This window comes from Haliotis cracherodii, unplaced genomic scaffold (genome assembly GCF_022045235.1).
Source record: "Haliotis cracherodii isolate W230 unplaced genomic scaffold, xgHalCrac1.p SCAF_14, whole genome shotgun sequence".
NCBI classification, from domain to species: Eukaryota; Metazoa; Mollusca; class Gastropoda; order Lepetellida; family Haliotidae; genus Haliotis; species Haliotis cracherodii.
Genome location: NW_027266269.1, coordinates 40,029,447 through 40,053,981, shown reverse-complemented (window position 1 = coordinate 40,053,981; position 24,535 = coordinate 40,029,447). Strand labels below are relative to the sequence as shown.

The window sequence follows — 24,535 nt, the reverse complement described above, 5'->3', positions numbered from 1 at the left end:
AAACAATATCCTATCGTATTGTACCTATACCTTGTATGTATATCCAGTATCAATATCCTTTCTATATACCTTTATATTGTACGCATACCATGTTGTTTGTTTGTTTGTTGTTTAACGCCGCACTCAGCAATATTCCACCTATATGATGGCGGTCTGTAAATAATCGAGTATTGGATCCAGTGATTGATATCATGAGCATCGATCCATATGGCAAGGCTAACCACCCGATCCCTCTTACAACAAGCATAGTCGCCTGCTGCGGCACGCATGGGTTGCTGAAAACCTTTTCCACCCCGGATCTTCACGGGAGATCTATACCATGTATGTTTACCCTGAATCTGTACCCTGTATGAGTTCAATGTATCTGTACCCTGAAACTGTACCCTGTATGAGTGCCCTGTATCTGAACCCTGTATCTGTCCCAAGTATCTGTACCCTGTATCTGTACCCTGTATGAGTACCCTGTATGAGTACCCTGTATCTGTCCCATGTATCTGTACCCTGTATCTGTACCCTGCATCTGTCCCATGTATCTGTACCCTGTATCTGTACCCTGTATCTGTCCCATGTATCTGTACCCTGTATCTGTACCCTGTATCTGTCCCATGTATCTGTCCCAAGTATCTGTACCCTATATCTGTACAATGTATGAGTACCCTGTATCTGTACCCTGTATCTGTCCCATGTATCTGTACCCTGTATCTGTACCTTGCATTTGTCCCATGTATCTGTCCCCTGTATCTGTACCTTGTATCTGTACCCTGTATCTGTACCCTGTATCTGTACCTTGTATCTGTACCCTGTATCTGTACCTTGTATCTGTCCCATGTATCTGTCCCATGTATCTGTCCCACGTATCTGTCCCATGTATCTGTACCCTGTATCTGTCCCATGTATCTGTCCCATGTATCTGTACCCTGTATCTGTACCTTGTATCTGTCCCATGTATCTGTCCCATGTATCTGTACCCTGTATCTGTCCCATGTATCTGTACCCTGTATCTGCCCCATGTATCTGTACCCTGTATGAGTACCCTGTATCTGTACCCTGTATCTGTACCCTGTATCTGTACCCTGTATCTGTCCCATGTATCTGTACCCTGTATCTGTCCCATGTATCTGTACCCTGTATCTGTACCCTGTATGAGTACCCTGTATCTGTACCCTGTATCTGTCCCATGTATCTGTACCTTGTATCTGTACCCTGTATCTGTACCTTGTATCTGTACCTGTATCTGTACCCTGTATCTGTATCCCGATCTGTCCCCTGCATTAGTACCCTGTATCTGTACCCTGTGTCCTTCCAATCATCAACCTTCGTGTAAACCTAAATCGACATATTGATTGTTATGTGCGTGAATTACACTCAGCAGATTAATGCCTACCCAACATCAACACCCAAACTCCTGATAGAGAGGCATCTGCATTAAATGAAGCCTGACAATTGAAAGGGGTTACACAGTGACTCAAGGCAAGGCACTTTATTACCCGTCCTTGCGCTGGACAGTTACACAGGTGATAGCCCATGACGAGTTAGGCGAAAACTGGACAGGTATTTGATCCCATCATATCCCCAGAAAGAAAGAACGCTTGAACTATACAGGTATTCTTACTGCTTCTATGAGTAATCGGAGGGTTTTATGGTTTAGGTGGATAAATATGTCAAGTCGGACTAGATACTTTGAGTATACCACTGTCCCCATAAGAATAAATAAAAGCCGTGAAACATTTCTATAATCATAAGAAATACAGGAAACTACGGTTATAACGAACATGCTTATAACGAACTGATGGATATAGCGAACTTACTTTTTTGGTCCCGACTATTTGCTGTAGTTATGCTGTATATATGCTTATAACGAACTACGGTTATAACGAACTAAAATTAGTAGTCCCTTTGAGTTCGTTATAACCGTAGTTTACTGTATGCTTACTGTAGCTCACTGTTGTGCAATCATTGCACTTACATATACCACGTGTTGCACGATGTTGTGGGGCGCTCCCAACCCTCCTTACCAATTTGCGTTGATTAATAAGCTATCAAAATGATTTGTTATGATTAATATATTATCAGGGGGATCATGCTGTCATCTCTTTATTGTAATTATATACAGTAAACTACGGTTATAACGAACTCAAAGGGACTACTAATTTTAGTTCGTTATAACCGTAATTCGTTATAAGCATATATACAGCATAAGTACAGCATATAGTCGTGACTAAAAAGTTAGTTCGTTATATCCGTTAGTTCGTTATAAGCGTGTTCGTTATAACCGTAGTTTAATTTACTGTATGTTTAAGTAGCTCTCCAAGTGAATTTAGAAATGGTGAATGACGATGTTTTGCCCCTATAATATATTGCCAATTATTAAAGCTACAATCCCTTTCCATGATCATATAAAGGTCGAGAACTCGAGAATACAGTATTTCATATAAATAAAACAAAAGCGACAACATTCATTGTCGATTGTACGATTGTACTATATCATGAGCTTGATGATACCAGGTGTTCGCGAAAAGGTGAGCGTATCCTGCCCCACCGTGGGCACCCATCACAAACACATGCAAAGGCAAGTTATTTGTTCCAGTCAATTGGCAAACTTTATATTCACGTTCTTAAAGGGTATGTAATTTTGTCAACGACTTCCGGATCCTTCCAATGACTGACTACTCGATGGACAGATGTACTTGCTGGTACTTCAAGGGCGACCCATTGTGTCCACTAATCAAGACTCGTATTGCTCTTACGTTGACAGATTCCACCAATGACTGACTACTCGATAGACAGACGTACTTACTGGTACTTCAAGGGCGACCCATTGTATCCTTTCGGCTACAGCTCTCCAACACCACCTGGCATTACTCGGGTCTTCAGTAGAACCACAACATCCACGACGGAAGTGACCTCGTCACCGACACCGGTCATTATGACGCTGAAGAGGTCAGTAGAGACATGTGGACGATGTAAACTTCCGGCCAGAGAAATTATGCACTTGAAAATTGAATTTCAACATAAAATTACAAACATTTTAAAACGTTACTCACCTGAAAACAGTATCCGAAACATTACATTCTTAATAGCCAAACCACATACATCACCATCGAATAAGCATTTCTTGTTTGTTTCATTTTTCCCCATCAAACAAGGGTACATACTTTCTTCCGCCCGCCAATGTACATGACCCATTGAAATATGCTTACAATGGAACGTAATAAAGTTAATCACCTATACCTTGCCACAAGTATAGAAAGAATGAATCACTGGATTGTTTGGTCCAGACTCGATTATGTACAGACTGCCGTCATATAGCTGGAATATTGCTGAGAACGGCGTTAAACAACAAACAAACAAAGCATGTAGGTCCCCAGTGCTATGTTGTGAGAGAACCCACGTGATATTGCTAGAATATTTCTTAGAGCGTCGTGAACCGATACTCACTCACTCACTATTGTGAGAAACGATTAAAATGAAAAATCGTTAGTAACAATCTGGTATCTGGATGCTATGTGGATCGTTGCTCAGGCTATCAACCACCGGTATGTTTGGGTTAGAACAGGCTTGTTGTCCGAGACAACTAAATTTGACTCGGAGTCAAAACGTAACTATTGAAGCGAATGGGTCGAGGGTGTTTATCATAACATATGAGAAATAACACCCTGGATAATCGAGGATGCAGTCTGATGCGAAATGGCATAACACAACATGCATCTGTTTCAGATCGTCCAGGTATATGTGTCTTGGACGGACAGCTCCCTGAACATGCCGAAGTACAAGCTGGTCGCCTTCGGGAGAGAGCATGTCAGACAAGGAGCGCATGCAACCTTTAAGTTTACAATCAGCCACAAGGACGTGACTGTGTGGGATGACCAGGGTGGATGGAAGGTGCTACCAGGTGAGCTTCACCAGGAAGTAAAACTTCACACTTTCCTTATATGTTTTACATCGACAATTGAGTGACAAAATAAAATCGTTTGTGAATACATGACACTTTTTTATTCTTTGTACGACATTTCAGAGCTACTACTGGCTCCTTCATCGGGTGAATGCTAAGTAAGTAGTTTAAAAAACAAATACTTACTGAACTTTAACCTGATAACGGAGTAAGAAGCAGTTCTAAAACGCCGTAAAAAGAATAACATAAGTTGTTATCCCACAAAAGTGTCCTGTACAAGTATTCGTGTTCCTTCAACTTCTAAATGCCTATCAAGATCCGTGAAGATCAGAGGTAGTATAGGTCTTCAGCAACCCATGCTTGCCGTAAAAGGCGACTTAGCTTGTCGTAAGGGTTGACTAACGGGATCGGGTGGTCAGGCAGGCTGACTTTGTTGATGCATGTCATCGTATCCCAATTGCGTTGATCGATGCTCATGATGTCAATCACTGGATTGTCTGGTCCAGGCTCGATTATTTACAGACCGCCGTCATATAGTTTGAATATTGGTGAGTACGGCCTTAAACAACAAAGCAAACCAAACCAAAATCTAAATGCCTATCAAAAACTAAAATAACTTGTGTCAATTGGGTGAGGCATTAGTCTACAAAGGCCGTTGGGTGGTCAAAATGGCCACAGACGAGACAAATGCATGCATCGATAACGCCAGGTAAAAATAAAACGTAAAGCCAGAGAATAACCAGTCTGGATTAAAGGCAAAATAGCGGTGAAAATTATATAAATGGAGCACTGAAAATCAGTGATGACACCAGGTGTTCACGAAATGGATCATCATATCCTGCCCAGCCGGAGCAATCGGCACTCACAAAACGTGCATACAACAGTATCTGTTGCCTCCGTGGTCTAGTGGTAGAGCGTCCGCCCGGAGAGAGGAAGGTCCGGGGTTCGATCCCCGACCTCGTCATACCAAAATACGTTAAACGATGGTACTTGTTGTTACCCTGTCTGACGCTCGGACTGACAAGGACTGGTCGGCTCGGAGTCAGTATACTGTGTCTGAGTTGGGTATTCATGTTAAACTGCGGCAAGGTATCTCAGTGAGCTGGCACTTTAAATCGGCATCAGTCCGGAATAGTACAAGCAGCCACAGAAACACACACACGTACATGCACGTCGCTATATAAGTGCAATAATCTTGGACACGACGTTAAAGCCCATTTCACCTCGCCTTGTTTGACACCGCACAGGAGTACCCCTACCATGCGACGGCGGCTTGAAAATCAACCAGGCAATCAAGTGATTGTGGACCATGTAAAACAGATGTTGAGGTTAGCAGACAGTCATTTATCATCTGTAATATATTGCAGGCAAGATGAACCTCTATGTGGGAGGCCAGCAGCCCCATCAGAAGAAGGCCTTGAGTTCCAATGTTTTAAGCGGACAGTTTACCATAACCGGAACCAATTGCAAGGTCCTTGGTAAATTCTAGGATGGAGCTGACATGGAATTGGTTCTGTAGAGAAACACGTCTTTGTATAATAAACAGTATATCTCGTTACGTCGATTCTTGTTATGCACTTTAACCTTACAGATGCATATGATCGCGAGGTGGTGTAGTGGATAGAGCGTCTGTCAGAAGAGAGGAAGGTCGGTAGTTCGATCCCCTGGCCGCTTCATTACAAAAGGCGTTAAAAGATGGTACTTGTTGTTACCGTGCCTGGCGCTCGGCGTTAAGGGGCTAAAACAAGGACTGGTCGGCTTGATGTCAGCATACTTTTCATGTTAAAACGTGCGGCATGGTATCTCAGTGGGCCAGCACTATAAAATCAGCATTAGTCCGGACTCGCGCATGCATGCACGTCGCTATATAAGTACACTAATCCTGAACGCGACATTAACCCTCTTTCACCTCACATGACCTCATATGAAGCCAGTAAATATCTGGGTCTTCAGCAAACCGACAGAAGCGACTGTGATCAACCGGGATTGAGTGGGCAGGCTTCCTGACTTTGTTGATGAATGTCATCGTATCCCAGGTACCTATATCGATGCTCATGATGTCAATCACTGGATTGTCATGTCAAGACTGGGCCCCGTTCCACAAAGCGATCTTAGCGCTGCGATTGTCGTAAGTCAATGTTAAAGAATGGGAGTTATGATCGACTTTAGCGCTAAGATCGCTTTGAGGAACGGGGACCAGACTCGATATATACATATGTACAGAGTGCAGTTTCGTAGAATTCCTTCTCTTGACTGGGTTAGTGCGGCGTTAAACAACAAACACAAATCTCGTCCAAAGTAAAGCTGCACATCGTTTTAACGGAATATTTAAAAATTATACTCACTGCAATTTTATTCAGTTTAGCCTTGAGAGGAAGATAATTGTTCTCGTTCTTGAGCAGGACAAAGCTCCTCATGGCGGCTTCGAGAGCAAGAGCGATGTGGTCTTTGGTTAGCACATCCTGCTTCCTCCCAATTCGACTGGACCCGTGAAGATTCCGGGGTAGAATAGGTCTTCAGCAACCCATGCTTGCCGTAAAAGGTGACTATGCTTGTCGTAAAAGGCGACTAACGGGATCGGGTGGTCAGGCTCGCTGACTTGGTTAATGCGTGTCATCGATCCCAATTGCCTGGATCGATGCTCATGATATTAATCACTGGATTGTCTGGTCAAGACTCGATTATTTACAGACCGCCGTCATATAGCTGGAGTGCGGCGTTAAACAACAAAAAAACAAAACAAACAAACAATTTGACTGACTTGGGTTATCTTCCCTTTGATCGCAGAACAAATTGGTACCGTTTTTGATTTAAAGATAAGATCTGTAACAATGCCACGAGGTCCATGCATGTCCGACTGGTGAGCCTCAAGTGCTGACCTTATCTGTGGTATACGTTATACGTAGGTTCTTAACCAAGGTCGTCAAATAACTTGTGGCGGCATGACTTTGTTTTGTGTGTTCGTTGTTGAAAGCTACACTCGGCAATAGTCCATCTATACACCTGGAGATCCGTGAAGAAACGGGCCAGAATCGGTCTTCAGCAACCACTACTTGCCGTAAACGGCGACTGTGCTTGTCGTAAGAGGCGACTAACGGGATCGGGATGTCAGGCTTGCTGACTTCGTTGATGCAGGTCATCGTATCCCTTTTGCTTGGATCGATGCTCATGATATCAATCACTGGATTGTCTAATCCACACTCGATTATTTACAGACCACCATCATTTAGCTGGAATATTGATGCGTGTGGCGTTAAACAACAAGCAAACGAGCAAATATGTCTATACACCTGAAATTTTGTTTTCGACCATATTCGTCTAACAACATTGCATCGCTTGCATCCAGTCTGAAATATGATGGGAGCATAAATGCTATCAGGAGGATGAGCTCTTGGCTTACGAAAACACAGATAAAGAACGCAATGTTCAATACTTTAATAGAGTGAATGTTAATTTTATATCGATATTTCCGTAAGGGACATTAAACGAATTTAGATGACTTGTACATGTATAGAAATGTGTTTTTATCGGCCAGGTGTGTTTGGCAAAAAGCGTTGCATAAAAAAATCGACTGATATGTCGATTGTAAACAAACCGGATAAATGGTGAGTGACACTCCTTCTACTTATATATCGTAGATATTTATAGAATAACCCACGAGGTACGAGTGATTACGGAAAATATGTCACGAGTGAAATTAATGTTTTAAGTTCCTCGCTCGCTTTCTCGCTTAGCGAGGAACTTAAAACATTAATTTCACTCGTGACATATTTTCCGTAATCACTCCTCCCTCGTGGGTTATTCTATAATTGTAGCACGTTAAACATGTGAATGAATGCCCTGGATTTGTGAATGAACTCAATGAGAGAAAATGACGACCAATGAAAATTGATATTTGTTTAAATGACCAATCAGCTTCGAGAATCACTAATTGCACACTGTGCAAATATCAAAAAGTTATTACACTGCATATTTGAGCCCATATGGGTATTAAATATTTTTATTTACTGACCAGTAATATATATTTTTAGAAAACTTCCCACAGCGTGGGGGTATGATGGTATCAGTCAACCAAGTTGCCGAGTCGGACCATCCGACATTTTTTATCAGTCATTTTTCTACATGCATAGGTGTGAAGCCAATTTCTTGTGTCCCCCGCCGTGATATTGCTGGCATATTGCTAAAAGCTGCGTAAAACCACACGCACTCACTACGTGCATTGGTTGCTGAGGACATATCCTAAGCAGCCGTCATATAACTGGAATATGGCTGAATGCGGAGTTAACAAAACAAGCCCAACTAAGATCTCTAACTAAACATGTCCTTATCAAGAATTAAAAACAAGAACCTGCCCTCTGCCGAACTAAGATCTCTAACTAAACTTGTCCTTATCAAGAGTAAACATGCATACCTGTCCTCTGCTCAACAAAGATCCTTAAGTAAACATGTCCCTAACAAGAGTAAACATGCATACCTGTCCTCTGCCCAACTAAGATCTCTAACTAAACATGTCCCTATCAAGAGTAAACATGCCTACCTGCCCTCTGCCTATCTATGGTCTATAAACATATCCTTATCAAGAGTAAAAACGAGCACCTGCCCTCTGCCTATCTATGATTTCTGAACTTGTCCTTATCAAGAGTAAAAACGAGTACCTGCCCTCTGCCCCACCTGGGATCTCTGAAGACGTCCACTTTGGGACTGAAGCAGCTGATTCCTCTGTGAATGTTGATACGTTCATAGTGCGCCACTTCAATACTGGTGGCCTCCGCGATCCGGTACACTAGGTCCGAACTGAAAAAGTCACGTGAAGAATATGGAGATTATCACGCAATTATCTTTTGAGATGATAAATATCCTGTATTAGGAATAAACATTGTCTTTAGCGAGCCTTGATGAAATTTGTCTAAATTGTCGAAAGTGGTTCATGGAATACCAGTGCGATTATCCAGCTTATAAAATGGCAGGTCAACCATGAATTTGAAAATACTCTATTATGATTGGTCAATCAGGGGTTTCAAATCAGAATAAATACCTCTGATTATAATGGCTTATTTGACGGCCACGGCATCGCGGAAAGGTACTTCATTCTCAATCATTGTCGAAAAGCAGTTTGGAAGAATGGTATGTAGAATCAAAAGTTACCGAATTCAGAGTTACAATATTCAATGAACATATGGCGATACATTTTGGTCAGAAATCTATTATGAGATCGTATTTAAAGTCTATGGGATAACATTGAGATTGCAGTTTGCCCCTTTTCAATGTTCCCTGTGGGGATTCCGGATTAGAATTGGCCTGACATTTCCAAAAGATAGTTGTTTCCCGATGGATATGCATAAGGGAAAATAACTCAAAATCATTTTGGCACCATACAATAGATGGGGCGGTTCACTCAGGCATTGTATCCCTACGCGGTTCCTAAAGCTACTTTAGTGAATGAAAATATGTCTTAATCTTGGAGGCGGTGGCGGGCGTCAGAAGACGCTCGTAACACCAAAGACCCGGATTCGATTCCGCACATGGGTACAATGTGTTGAGCCCCTTCGTGGTGTTCCCCGCCGTGATATTGCCGGAATATTACTAAAAGCGGCGTAAAATCATATTCATTCACTCACTTAAACTTCGATTAACTATGATTATCATTACAGAATAAACAGATTATCACCATCGTGCATTTCCATTTCGTAAATATCATATATGAGAACACAATTTATGTGCCAATGCAATACACTCTCCGTTACTATATTCTAACAATCTTCATTTTGCATTACCACATTACAGTAACGCCGTAGGACTCTGTTACGAAGGTATACGACTGCGTTCAGACAATGATAGAACATTCCAGATCATTGAGGATAGTAATCCCACTTTTTCACTTTTCGTGTCGTAGCGCTGTCTGATCTCAAACGGTAGCCATACTCGGCACTGTGTGAACCTGACCGGAAGCCGGGGTTTTCGCTATCCCCGCATTGATTTCACTGGAACATATGGACAAGAAAACATTCTCACTGTTGAGAAAACTGTCACCTTAGACAGAAAGGATTTCAAACTCGAATTTGTCAGCACACGCTGCATCTAAATGATCTGATGGCTATTGTTCCACTGTTATAATGTGTATAGATGACGTATCAGCCGAGATGAAATCACACATTTACCTCTCATTTCGCCATCAAGCATGTACAAGGGCCGTGTGTCATCAACGCACGACCGATTATGATGCTAAACATTTCAGCCTTATATTTGCTACTTGTGTGTTTGTGTAATTGTTTGTTTGTTAGACGCTGCACTCAATAACACACCAGCTTTATGACGGCCTTTAAACAATCGAGGTCGGTCAAACTAGTCAACTACTCGTTAAGATCCGGGATAGAATAGGTCTTCAGCAACTCATTCCTGCCGTAAAATGCGGCTATGTTTGTCGTAAGAGGCGAATAAAGGGATCGGGTGGTCAGGCTCGCTGACTTGCTTGATGCATGTCATCGTATCCCAATTGCGTGGATCGATGCTCATGATGTCAATCACTTGATTGTCTTGTCCAGACTCGATTATTTACAGACCACTGGAATATAGCTGGAATATTGCCTAGAGCGGCGTTAAATAACAAACAAACAAAGAAACAAACCAGTCAACCAAGTCACCCAACCCTACCTCCCGATCCAAGATCCTCTACAGTCAAGCATGTGTTGCTGGGGACCTATCCTGGCCCACAATCTCCACGGATTCAAAGGTTATACAGTTAGGAGATAAACATTGTATGTTGTAGGATTTGCGGGCGTTATTGAGTATTTAATACCCTAAGAATGCATTTAGAACCGAAGGGGTGTAGGCGTTATCATGTCGTTCTAATTCACAAAATGACTCACTCAAAGGACGCTCCAAGTCCTATAAACTGGGGATACCCAGTGGCGGGGTGTACAGTATCAACATCATCAACAACTCAACCGACATCATCAACGGCGGACCCTAGTGGGTAACGTGTCACGTGGTGGTTCTTGGTCCTCGAATATGTGTCCATCAGTCGTGACACAGATGGATATTTCTACTGCCAGAAGCGGCGTAAAACCTCACTCACTCACCCACCCGTCCACCCATCCATCCACCCAAGCAACCCACTCACTCACTCAGGTCGTAAATGTGTCTAAGTGTGGCGAAAGAGACAAGAGAGACGGTGTTTACGTAAAAATGGTTATTTTTATGGCATCCTGGCACGACTAAGGGACGCAACTCTCCCAAGGCAGCCAACAGGGTGGTCCAAACATCTGAGGTGCCGCAGTTCGTCCTGATTTCGAGGGACCTGTGTCCTTTTGTGTGCCAGAAACCTGTGATAGACTAATTCGAATTAAAGATTTGTTCTGATGTTTTACAGGTTTGTCAGCACCATACTCGTGCTCGAGTTTCACGAAAGGGAAAAACTTCTAAGACCTGCATCACTTCGGACATTCCTCCGACATCAAACTGACACGCCGTGATAAAACTTATATACTGTTCAAGGCGATGCAAACCCAACTCACTCACTCACTCATTCACTCACTCACTCACTCAGCGGTCAAGTTCCGTGAAAGAGATCATATTCTCAGGAGACTCACCTTGGCCGCTGGCCAGTTGGACTTGTATCTCCTGCAAGGTCATACGACTGACGAGGTCATCCCTCCTAGCATCCCACCCCAGGTTGGTGTTCTGGTACGGCAGCGCGCCATGAGCACGTGCACGTGCACGGCTGCAACACACGACGACGACGAGTAAAGCCGACATCATACATTGACTGACACCACTTCTTGGTGTTCCAGATAACAGAGGAATGGGAACGGCCACAACTATGTCCATATATGGGCGTCAGCAGTTAATTCATCCGAATTTTTTCTGAATTTAACCCTGACCGATTTGAAACTCAACAGTGACAAAACTACAAAATATTTAGGGTATTTAAAAGGGAGTGTCCGGGGTGAATAAGCAGTTCTAGAAAGGTTTGATTCAAGTCATTAAACCTATTTTATTCGCCTTCTCATTCAATAGTAAAGTTCATCGAAATAGCAGATAATGAATCACGAGTGCCCTTTGCTGTCGCCAAGTGGGATTCTGATTCAAATTGGGTCAAATGTGCCTTTGCCTTTCCCAAGTGGGATTCTGGGTCAAATTGGGTCAAATGTGCCTTTGCTTTTCCCAAGTGGGATTCTGGGTCAAAGCAGATCAACAGTGCCCTTTCCTTTTCGCAAGTGAGGATTCTGGGGCACAACAGGTCAACAGTGCCGTTGCTTTTCTCAAGTTTGGACTCGGATTTACCAATGTTGCAACGTCTGAGACCTGCATCACTTCGGGCTTTCCCCTCTACATTTAACTGACACGCCGTGATATAACTGGACTACTGTTAGAGCGGCGTTAAACCCAACTCACTCACTCACTCACTCACTCACACACTCACTCCTGCTGATTCGTTTCTTTATGCATATAAATCGGAATTCCTACTCGGATTGGCAAAGTCAAAGGAGGATAATTTGCCTATATATTGAAGTTTAACTTAAGTTTCGGGTATATCGATAATTTGATATCGTTCATTAACCATCAAATAGTCAATTCCTTTCATCTAATTTACCCACCTGAACTAGAAATAATGGAGACGTTCCCTTCATGTCGAGCAAGGTTCAGGTCCCGCAGGTCCCGCAGGTCCTGCAGGACCCGCGGGTCCAGTAGGTCCAGTAGGTCCAGCAGGTCCCGCAGGTCCAGTAGGTCCAGCAGGTCCTGCAGGTCCCACACGTCCAGCAGGTCCCGCAGGTCCAGCAGGTCCAGCAGGTCCCGCAGGTCCAGTAGGTCCAGTAGGTCCAGCAGGTCCAGCAGGTCCAGCAGGTCCCGCAGGTCCAGCAGGTCCAGCAGGTCCCGCAGGTCCAGTAGGTCCAGTAGGTCCAGCAGGTCCTGCAGGTCCCGCAGGTCCAGCACGTCCTGCAGGTCCTGCAGGTCCAGTAGGTCCAGCAGGTCCTGCAGGTCCCGCAGGTCCAGCAGGTCCTGCAGGTCCAGTAGGTCCAGTAGGTCCTGCAGATCTAGTAGGTCGAGTAGGTCCAGCTTTTGGTGTTTACATTTAACAACTTTCGAGGTACAATCGAGCATGCTCTTTCTACCAAGATTTTACAAAGCTCGTCATACGACTCTTGTTCGGAATTTGTTTGATCAAGGTGACAACATTCAGTACCCCAGTAAAGCTTTCACAGCATTTTATGGTGGACATTCGGAGGACATTTCCAAATTCGATGCATCAGTGACAAAAATTATGTCCGATGCTTTACCGTATTTTGACTTGTACCATATGTTTTTTGGCTTTTTTTCAGGTGAACAATTGACCTGCCTTTGCATGTGTGGGTGCCCCCGGTGGGACAAGATACGCTCACCTTTTCGCGAATACCTGGTAGCATCACTATTTGATAGCTATTCACTTGCTCATGATGCTTCGTTTGCCCCCTGTGGAAATAGGTGAACAGTGTCATTGTCAACAGGGCGGTGGGGATTCTGAGTCATATCAGGGCATTGACCCTTGAAGATCCGGGGTAGAATAGGTCTTCAGCAACCTCTGCTTGCCGTAAAAGGTGACTATGCTTGCCGTAAAAGGCGACTATGCTTGTATATTGGTTACTTGTGTGTTTGCGTAATTGTTTGTTTGTTAGACGCTGCACTGAATAACACACAAGCCTTTAAACAGTCGAGGTCGGTCAAACTAGTCAAGTAATCGTTAAGATCCGGGATAGAATAGGTCTTCAGCAACCCCTGCTGGCCGTAAAAGGCGACTATGCTTGTCGTAAGAGGCGACTAATGGGATCGGGTGGTCAGGCTCGCTGACTTGTTTGATGAATGTCATCGTATCCTAATTGCGTGGAGCGATGACCATGATGTCAATCACTGGATTGTCTGGTTCAGACTCGATTATTTACAGACCGCTGTCATATAGCTGGAATATTGTTGAGTGCGGTGTTACACATCAAACAAACAAAAACAATAATGCCAGATGGTGAAGTGGGTATTCTTGGGCAAATCCGGTCGAGTGATTCCGGTTTAGAAAAGTTCCTCAGCTGGTCGATCGTAACTCAGTCGCCTTGTACGACAAGCATAAAGGTTGCCGGGGGTCAAATACACCTAGCCCGGAATACGGGTGGTACCGATCATTTAATAGTGAGTGAGTTGGGTTTAACGCCGCTTTTAACAGTATTCCAGTCATATCACGGCGTGTCAGCTTAATGTGGGAGGAAAGCCCGAAGTGATGCAGGTCTCAGACGTTTACCACTTCGGTGAAACCCACGAGCACTGGTATGGTGCTGACAAACCTAGAAACATAATCGGGGCGAACCGGGATTCGAACCGAATCATAGGTTTCTGGCGTGCCCAAGGGACGCAACTCTGCACGGCGAATCGCGGCGCCTTAGACGACTGGGCCACCACTGAGCAAACAGTTATTCTTCAAAATATCCATCATATCCAGTGTACGATTTATTATGTTTTGAAAACACATATACACCTTTCCTCTTTATCGTGAACATCGCGCACATTTCGATAAAAGTTTCAAAAAGGCAAAGCTTTGCTTAAGAATCACCGAGTTTCTATATTTTCCACATGTTATTTAGAATAATCCTTCATGTGTTTAACCTAGAAGTAGATACGACATGGCATATGCGGCGTAAAATATTAATTCACTTACTTTTTTTCAAATTGATGATGAGTAAACCCGTGAACTCGTGTGAAGCCTATGTGGGATATGTGAAGGGATTTTATGTCCGCTTCTTTGGCTACCGTATCGTTACTGTCCATTAAAAAATCCGTTAGAGTGAGTCACAATATTGTGATCTTCCAGAAGTTGTTTGCTTTTAGATACCCTTATTTTATCAATGGTAATTAAACATAATACTTTTTAAGGTGGAAAAAATATTATGATTAATTAAAAGAACAATAACAGACTGAGTCGTATTTCGAAACCCTCCAACCGAATAAAATATGAATTATGTTTTACTTCCCTCTCCTGATCCTATGATGATCTTTATTATTTCATCTTTATTCTCAGCAAAGGGACTTTATAGGCATGCAAGTTCGATAACTCCAAATCTAGAATAACGCTGAACTAGTTTCGCGTCACTGCGACGGTTGTACACTTGCGCTTGTCCTCGGCAGTAAGGAAACCATGCAAGACGTACTGGAAAATCCATCTTTGTTATTGTCATTATGTCGAATATATGCGACGGGTCAGGATTCGTAGGTTATATGGATCAGTTAGTATACGATCAGCAGATGATGACGGCTATTCTCTGTGCAACCCGGAAGTGACACCCGTTTTCGATCTATCAGGTCCACGGTGGCGAGATTGAATGTGTATCTAACCCGGAAGTAGAGAGGTTTGACAACGAGGACGTATTATTTATGGGTCAATGCATGAGGCTGTATAATTAATGACAAAAGTATTTCAACTTCGCAGTAGGATTCTGTGAAAATAGTGCGTCGAACATCGTGGATTGTATACCATGCTAATCACCGAACCCAGTGACCTACAGAAGTCTATAGATTCTGTATGCTATATATGGCACCAACACCCTTGCAGTCACGTGGAATTTTGAACAGTATCGAGGGAATATCTGTGTTGTGTGTAGGTCTCCTTTTCTTCAGGCCGAAATGTCCCCAACGGATTCAGAAACAACGATGAACAACGAACCCTTCTAACGAAATTAGAAATTGAATGAAACCCCATGGAATGTTTTAGAAAGCTGGCATCTGATTGGCCTCCAAAATCTGATATTCTCTCAGACGGGTGTCGAAACGGACTAAAGGATTTGATTCAGTGAGAAGGAACGTTTACGTTACACCGTGTTTGGTTAATTCGGATTGTGTTATTAATTTGGTATAGGAGACGGAACTAACGGGGTGCTCAAAGGGAGTCGCCACACAAGCTTGATCTAGTTAACTGTTACCTTATCTAGAGGTAAAGACAATTCTTGTTTATTTTTATTTTGCATCGTGACGACGTGACGACGTAGTATAACTACAATACTGAACCCAATTAACGCACTCGCTGACAATGTGATACACAGTAAACTACGGTTATAACGAACTAAAAAAAACCACTAATTGTAGTTCGTTATAACCGTAGTTCGTTTTAAGCATATATACAGCGTATACATCCATATATGCCTTTAATCACTTCGTTGATCAAATGGCCGGGACAAAAAGGTTCGTTATATCCGTCTGTTCGTATTAAGCGAGTTCGTTACAAACGTAGTTTACTGTACAAGTGTTTCATAGTTGGCCACAAATAACTTTAGCAATATTCCCGGCGGGGGACACCAGAAATGGGCGTCACACATTGTACCCAATGTTCATTCAGAAAGACATCGAATCGGAGTAAAAGATTTGGTTTAATAAGATGGCTGGGAACTATGAATCCGGAAATATGTTGTAAACTTAGTTGGAGGCAGGAATATGGCAGATTAACTGTAGTCTCGTGAAAGAATTGGGTGTACTTTAACTTGTTTGGACTATCATAGTATATACCATAGCCACAAGGCTATCGTCAATACTTCACTGGTTTGTTTACACACCACCCGTTCGTTATAATCGTAGTTAGTTATAAGCATATATACAGCGTATAAATCCATATATGCCTTTAATCGTTCGTTGAGCAAATGGCCGGGACAAAAAGGTTCATTATATCCGTCTGTTCTTATTAAGCGAGTTCGTTACAAACGTAGTTTACTGTACAAGTGTTTCATAGTTGGCCCCAAATAACTTTTTTACGTCAGTAATTTTTACCCACATTTTATCGCCTTCAGTGGGGATTGATAGTATTCTTTTCGCATTCGATGATCTACCCCCCCCTCCTTGCGTTCCAATCTACTGGGTATTTTAAGGCAATGAGTACTGTAGAAATCTTTAAAAAGTAATTCTGCTTAATGTTTCGGGTGACTTCTAATTTGTATCTGTTTTTGTGCTGTACAGCGATGTACATGTCTTATTAACAACAAGATAACTTTGGAAACAAGGAAATGATGTAGCATACCTACCTATTGAGAGTGAGTATTGTTTTACGACGCTTTTAGCAATATTCCAGCAATATCACGGCGGGGGACACCAGAAATCGGCGTCACACATTGTACCCATGTGGGGAATCGAACCCGGGTCTTCTGCGTGACGAGCGAACGCTTGAACCACTAGGCTACCCCACCGCCCCACCTACCTGTTGATGCAAGTACCTGTACTGTCATACAGCGCACATGTGTAACCCATAAGGTAAAACAAACTGTTATTTGCTTGTTGTACCTTCATAATCAAGAAAGAGAATAGGGCACATTTCAGTTTAAATATTCATGTAATATGAAAGTAGTAAACAAACATATGAAAACAAAACTAGTAATATATTTTCCCAACAATGACTTCTTATAGGGTTCCTATTGTTTTCAAAGAAAAGGGTAATGTATGTTGACACAATCATAAAGATATACATGCTACTGTTGACTATTATGTACTTATATATACAGTGGTTAAGTTTTTAATGTGTTTTAATAATTAGTGATTTCAAGTAATAGTTACAATGTTGTAATACTAGTAGTATTTCATGATGAACGAGATCAGTGGAGACATGCGGATATTGTTACCTTTGAAACACAAGTTGTGAGTGGGTATTTCTTTAACCTTGAACCATATTTATCTCTGAAAATTACCTACCAAAAGGTAATATGTTTACGCCTGTAGCCTAATACGTCGATTATTCACGCTGTCCAAAAGTGCTAATACCTCGCTACACCGAAACTGGTTCAACGTTTCCCGCATAAGTATATGCTGTATGTCGAAAGAGCTAGATTAGTTTCCTGCCCTTCGCACTGACATGCGTAGATATAAATATTCGTTTAAATTTCGGAAAGCAATAATTAGGTTCCAGTTTCTCAATAACAAAATGACTTACAGTAACGAGTTTGTCCAAATTAACATCTCATCAAAAATACGGGACAGATAAGGATTCTCAGAACTGGCGGATAACCGCTCGGACAAACTGGAAGTCTGCTGTCCGTCCATTCGTCGCCACTCGCCCCTTTCCGTAACCTCCAACAAGACTCGTTCCACTATCGATGATTGTTGTGTGCGAAAATACCAAGGCAACATTTGTGTTTAGTGTTAGTTTCCATTTCTAAAGACCGAAATTTCCGAGATCTAAACATCTCTCTCTTTCACTGACAAATATTTGAAAATTTGGGCAAACTCGTTACTGAAATTTCCGAATCGGGTTTAGAAACTGCGATTAACTGACGGACCCTTTTTTACGAAATTAGGACTAAAGTGACCTGGATTGTTTTGAAAAACTGACATCTGACTGGCTCCAAAACTCATTCAGAAAGACATCGAATCGGTGTAAAAAAATGGTTTAATGAGATGGCTGGGAACTATGAACCCGGAAATGTGTAGTAAACTTAGTAGGAGGCAAGGATATGGCAGATTAACTGTAGTCTCGTTGAAGAATTGGGTGTACTTTAACTTGTTTGGATTAGCATAGTATATACCATAGCCACGGGGCTATCGTCAATACTTCAGTGGTTTGTTTGGTACATCTTCCCGAGGCAAGAGAGTTAACTGACATGAAAGTCTAGTTTCCACCCTTGCCGAACTAGGCTGTAATTTCTGGCCTCCACCGTTGCGCCACCAGTGGCTATTACGAGTTATGTCCCTTCTATGTCCCTCACATATATTGACCAATCAGGTTCCACGTGTCATATCGATATTCAAGATCTGTATTGTAATAAAACGGGTCTTACTTTGCAAAGCATTAAATCATGTTAACACCTTGAAGAAAAACATGAAAAGATTTGGAAAAGCCCTTTTGATGGTACATATTCTTTGCAAATCCTGCAACTGACCGAAATCTACACGGTTTACGAACCGGATGTCGATTTCTTTACGCGATTTTGATTGGACGATGCATGGACTCGAGTTCGGCAAGGGTGAAAACTGGACTTTAGTCAGTTAACTCCGTTACCTCGGGAAGATGTACACCCTCACATTTCGTGATTCGTTGGTTAAAATAGTGTCTACACTAACTTCTCCGTATGTTTTCACGGGTAATGTAAGTGAATGTTGTTTCGAGCCGTAGTCAGCACTATTCAAGCTATCTTTTCCACGGTGGCCTGTAAACATTGGCGTCTTTTGTGCCAGGACATAAAAAAGTTGTATTATTTGGGGACGAGATTTCATATTATTCCAATGCCACGATTTTATACAAAAGCTAAATTTGAACAAGACAGAATCCAAAAGCCAATCCTTTTGTCCACTGAGTTAACATAAAACTTTCATTTCAACAATCGTCATTTCAGTCAAGATGGCCGACATCGGGAATCAGCCATTGACTGCCTACGTCGTCGCCTTGGATAAACTGTGTACAGAGTGGATCCACGGTAGTCATGACGACGCCACGCCCCCGGGTGAGGAGGAGGGGTCAATTTGTTTAGACTATCTGGATACCTACGGGAAGCAGTGTGATACTTCCGAGATGGAAGCAGCTTACAAGGAACTAAGAGCCTGCAAGGTACAACGTCATCTGGATCAAGCAGCTTCGCATCGTCGTTGGTTAAATCTGTGGTATAAACTTATCACAATCGCAGACATCGACGTTGAAGACAATCTGAAGGACGTTGTCAAAGTCCACGACCTTAGTAAATACGGTCCAAATGAGGTTCTTGGTTACGGGACAATGTTCGGGGAGACGGGTAGGTTCAAGATGTTAGTGGGACGTGAGAAAGAGTTATGGGACTTGGCTTTGAAGTCCCATTATAGCAGTAACCCTCACCACCCCCAGTACCAGGTGGGAGTGGCCATGGACGGGGTGCATCTGGAAGAGAGCGTGCTGGACATGCTGGCTAGCCGGAGTGAGAGGACGCTGTTTGGGGAGTCGTGTGTCACGCCCTCGCAGCTGATGGACGTCCCTGAGATGTATCTAACGCGGTACGTTCCCCAGGACAAAGATGGCGTGAGGGTGAAGCTGGCTGGGTGGTTGCAGAAGATCGAGGGCGTGGTTAATGACAGGGGCGGAGATGCAGCTGAGGTCATAGGTCAGTGGGAGGAGCTAAGTGGCAAGACACTACTGATACATGCTAGTGTGACTGTTTAGTTGAATGTTGGGTAGTTAATGGTGCCTAGGAGCTAGTGTGTTAGGACATAGTCGATGAACAGAAAAACAAGACAACGTGTATTTCAGTTATAGAATCAGGTGTTTTTACCCTTGCTGATGACGGGAGGAGTGCGGGGGCGGGGGTGTCCGGGGGTGCTGGTCGTTTAGCCTAGTGTTTAAAGCGTTCGCTCGTCACGTGATGTTGCTGGAATATTAATAAAAGTGTTACAAAACCAAACTCACTCTCTCATAGCTACTAACGAAGAAATATACGTCCACTATAACACGGCCGCATAACATTTGTAGCAGCATGACTTTGTCCATGCTACTTGCTACCACAACGATGCCCCCCCCACCCCCCCTTGCAACAAAACCGTCGCTAGTCCCACAATAACACCGATCCCACCACTTGCTCTACAATAGCCCCAGCCCTACACAAGCATTTTCCCCGTCCCACACAAACATTGCCCCGGCCCTACACAAACATTGTCCCCATCCTACACAAACATTGTCCCCACCCTACACAAATATTTTCCCCACCCGTACCACACAAACATTGTCCCCGCCCTACACAAACATTGTCCCCGCCCGTCCCACAGGTAATAAATACAGGCTGCATACAAATAATTGTGTGAAGCCAAATCTACAGTAGTTGTTACCCATGTGCTTCGTTGTCTTTGTGCTCTTCTTGCTTTACATTTGGCTTACTCCAATTATCTGTATGCTACTTGTTATCTCTTACCTGTTGTTGCCAATGTTAATCTGCTGTTTATCACAACATATAATGCATATCTACCTCTCATCACTTGGTCGTTGTCACTCCAGTGTAAGAATCTACATCGAAACGTCGCTATATGCAAAAAAAAAAGAATTTATTATCCATAAAGTTGTACGTTTCCCTACAAACTCGCTAACTTCCAGAATGCCAATGAAACAGTTACGAACATTGAGCAGAAGGTCGCTGGTTCGGTCACCTTGGTGCGTGATACTACAAGATGTCAAAAGACGTTTAGGCACTTCACTAAAAGAAAACTAACGGAAGTACTCCAGAATCGCCGTCCCAAGCCATCATTCAACAGCGATCAAGGCTATTTCACCCCATCCGCTTACTATGAACTCGTTAAGCAATAACCATCCCACTTCAATCCTGTTTTATAAGCTTCCCCATCATGTGTCCCGTCCATCATTTTGTTACAGTTTGGACCATGTGAAACTGCAGCGTGGTATCTCGGTAGGCTAGCACAATAAGAAAAACAGGCATTAGTCCAGACGAGTACAAACAAACACACACAAACGTGCATGTACGTCACGGTGTACCGTATTTTCTCTATTGGACGCTCGTGTATCTTCTTGTATTAATTTCGCGCAAACCCTTGACCCGGCGTCTATGATACTGTCAGAGGCCAAGCATCTATTCTGTTTAATGCTGGCATAGTAGCAACTCACTACCTTACCGAATCACAAATGCTACAGCCATACAAATGGTATTTTGCAGGAAATGGTCCTTATTTGTCAGCAACATATCACAGCATTATATATAGACCCAGCGTCAAATAGGCCAGGCTTCTACGTTTTGGACCAGGGAACTGACCTGGCGCGTTTATGGATTTTTAACAACACAAAATGTGTATGTTTGTCTGAAATGTGTCGAAAAATATAATTTCAGAGGCTTTAAGACAGCATTTTGTATTCGACGTAATAAGTGCGCTCTCAAAACTAGAAATAGGGGGCTCTTAGTAGAATATAATTTTGGTGAAAAAAAACAGTGTTGAAAGATAAATTTCGTGGTTTTTGCTGACAGCCTGAATGTTTATATTCGACAGATATATTTTTCCAGAATTTAATTACCCATAATTAAGGGTGCATATAACACACGAGTGCGTATTATACACGAATAAATAAGTCTTGTGTACAAAATTGATCAATCGGAAGGGGTGCTAATTGGGATTGTTCATTAGCCAATATATTAGCAAATATCGCCGTGGACTTATGACAGCGGGGCGCTTATTACGTCGAATACGGTAATAACATTTGATTTACTAATTGAAAATAAATTAAGTTAGCGACATTTCTATCCAAAAAATGAACTGGACTGGCGCTTTGTGGCACTGAAAAGAAAACTTTTACAAGTCTTTTTTTTAAAGATAATTTGATTAAAAACTTTTAAAAAATAACTTTGAAATCGCTTTTTGTCGGCTCAAATTTACAACAATTTAAACATGTTAGGGTTCTTGTGGCTGCAAATTCATTTCTTACCCCAGTCAAAATTTAATTTACCCAAAATTACCCAGCCTCAGCTAGCTTACTTTTTACAAACTGTTTCAGGAATGATCGAGTGATGGTTGAATAGACACAATCAAATTAAACAACAATTCTGTGCTACAAGTTCTGCATTATCAATACCCCCGTTTCATTCATTCTCAACTCCCTGGGGAGTATACAACCCAAACTGCTTGTGTGGCTCTGAAAGATTAACTGTCCCATTGCCATCACGTCCAACTTCTACCAATATACTTTGAGACCTTGTACTTGGATATCCTTTACTGTCATTTGAGGTTACTAATTAGCAATATATTAAGTGTGCAACTAACACAAGCTCAATTATAACAGGCTAAAAATCCAATACTTAAATTTGGGAGACCTGGGTTTTGGTGATACTGTGTTGTTGTTATTTTTGCCATGATCACTTTCCTTCCAAGATCACATACATGAAAAAAAATCTTGAAATGTATGCGCCGATTTTCAAATATTGTTCATTATCTAAAATTGCTGATTCAGTCCTTTTGCAACAAATCGATTACTGACTATGAAATGTTATATTTTGTAGTCTTGATTGCACATCGACATTCGCCATTTCTTGTTGCATTTGCTCTTAGGTTTAATCTTTTTGATTTTATGCAAATCACTTTTCAATTGAACAAACTGGCGAAGACCAGGTAAGACAAGGTGATCTGAAAAGACCATCGCTCATTCACCAGAAGACAACTGGTACACTGTCTACGCATTTTTGTTGTTGGAATATGCGGTGCGCAACAGACAAAAGATGACAGTTAAACTTGGCAATGCGCATTAATATATCAAATATATCTCGCAATAATACACACATTTCCCCCGAATAACATGCTACAAAACAAGCTATATTGTTCGAATACCCTCTCTAGTGCTCTGCCGTTATCAAATCAATTTGAATCCTGTTTACAGGGAGAAGATTGAACTATTTTGTTACTACGCCGTCACTTCCGGTTTAACGAGACGTGACAAGGCACGATTGTTTACAGTGGTTTCAGGTGCGTGTGGCGTTCGTTTTCTAAGAATATTGTTACAAATATGTACTTCTATATTATTTTTGTATTTGACAGTAACAGTCACAGTACCCGCGGGTGTTGTCATGTAGCAAATAAACGAAATACAAGTGAATTTTACTAAACCGCATTACATGTCTAGGCAGTGAGTACATTAATCTCAATTGGCTAATTACCTGTCTTAGGTCATAGTTAATTTTAACGTCTTTTAATTGCACTCCTATTGTTGTTACGCTTGGCGCGTTATTGTTCTCCTCCTGTAATTTCGTTTCCCGACCAAGATAAAGTCGTATATGACGAGTGTTGACATATTCACAATAATTTGAATAAACTACCTATTCTCATGAATCTGATTGTCATTCAGGGATTTATCTAGACTTGCTCTATAACCATATTCGAACCCTAGTCTGCAACAAATGGCACTAAAAAGTGCAAAATTGGAATAAAATATTTCCCAATTCATGATGTTAAAGTTATAATCAATGTTATGTCTGTAAAAAATTATTTAGTTTCACTGCAATAACAAGGCCAATAGAAGAGACTTATAATTAAATGGTTAGTTTAACATTCAATGTTAAAATACCTATGAATTAAGGATAATAAAAACTTTAATAAATATCCGAACTTGTTACAAAATAACAATTTCCCCCACCTTCTATTTGCCTGACAAGGGCACTAACTTAGTTTGGAACCCAAATTCAATCCATGTCATTACCATGATTAGGCCTACTGGCTAAGTTATAATGGGTTAAAGGGCAAGTTCACACGGAAATGAACCATTTTTTCTTGTACTTTTTCCACATTAAAAGTGTTAACATAGAAGTGTCATAGACAAAAATATGAAAACATCATATTTAATTAACATATTTTTTGCACTAAAACGATTTATATTTTTCACATTTACCAAGTGTTCTATTTCCATAACAAAAACACCATGGCTTATGCCCCTTGCAATATGACGTCATTGGTGCCAATTGATAAACATTATGACGTCATCATGCTTTGTTAGAGCCGCTTCACGTGGTGTGGGTACAGTTTTGTGATTCTAGCATCTCAGATGCCAGCCAGAATTGTGTTATGCTGAGTCACCACTGCGCCGGAGTGTGTCGTAGACCATGTTGTTTTACCGCAAACTGGTCCTTGATATCTTTTGCGTTAAGAATAGACAGGGACCCAGTTGAATTGGCACCAATTACGTCATAATCTAAGGGGGATAACTCAGGC

The 24,535-nt window shown here is 42.0% G+C and overlaps 3 protein-coding genes across 5 annotated transcripts; 1 reads left to right on the top strand and 2 right to left on the bottom strand.

Annotated features, from left to right (window-relative positions):
• Nucleotides 1–7,803: 7,803 nt before the first annotated feature.
• On the bottom strand, nt 7,804–11,650 carry LOC139460447 (uncharacterized). Its single transcript, XM_071241932.1, has 4 exons — nt 11,440–11,650; nt 10,759–10,831; nt 8,548–8,686; nt 7,804–7,830 (listed from the first exon to the last, which is right to left on the bottom strand). The coding sequence occupies exons 1-4, from the start codon at nt 11,648–11,650 to the stop codon at nt 7,804–7,806; spliced, it is 450 nt and encodes a 149-aa protein (XP_071098033.1).
• An 831-nt stretch (nt 11,651–12,481) lies between these two features.
• LOC139460446 (zinc finger CCCH domain-containing protein 13-like) lies at nt 12,482–12,994 on the bottom strand. The gene has a single exon (XM_071241931.1). The coding sequence runs from the start codon at nt 12,992–12,994 to the stop codon at nt 12,482–12,484; it is 513 nt and encodes a 170-aa protein (XP_071098032.1).
• Nucleotides 12,995–15,044: 2,050 nt separating this feature from the next.
• Nucleotides 15,045–20,129, top strand: LOC139460843 (uncharacterized). Of its 3 annotated transcripts, none has more exons than XM_071242323.1 (2): nt 15,045–15,258; nt 19,216–20,129. In XM_071242323.1, exon 2 carries the CDS (start codon nt 19,221–19,223, stop codon nt 20,007–20,009), a length of 789 nt encoding a protein of 262 aa, XP_071098424.1. In that variant the 5' UTR covers nt 15,045–15,258; nt 19,216–19,220; the 3' UTR covers nt 20,010–20,129. The 3 variants fall into 3 exon arrangements, with proteins under 3 accessions (XP_071098424.1, XP_071098422.1, XP_071098423.1); XM_071242321.1 differs by having other exon boundaries at nt 15,045–15,839; XM_071242322.1 differs by lacking the exon at nt 15,045–15,258 and adding an exon at nt 16,891–17,143.
• Nucleotides 20,130–24,535: the final 4,406 nt, after the last annotated feature.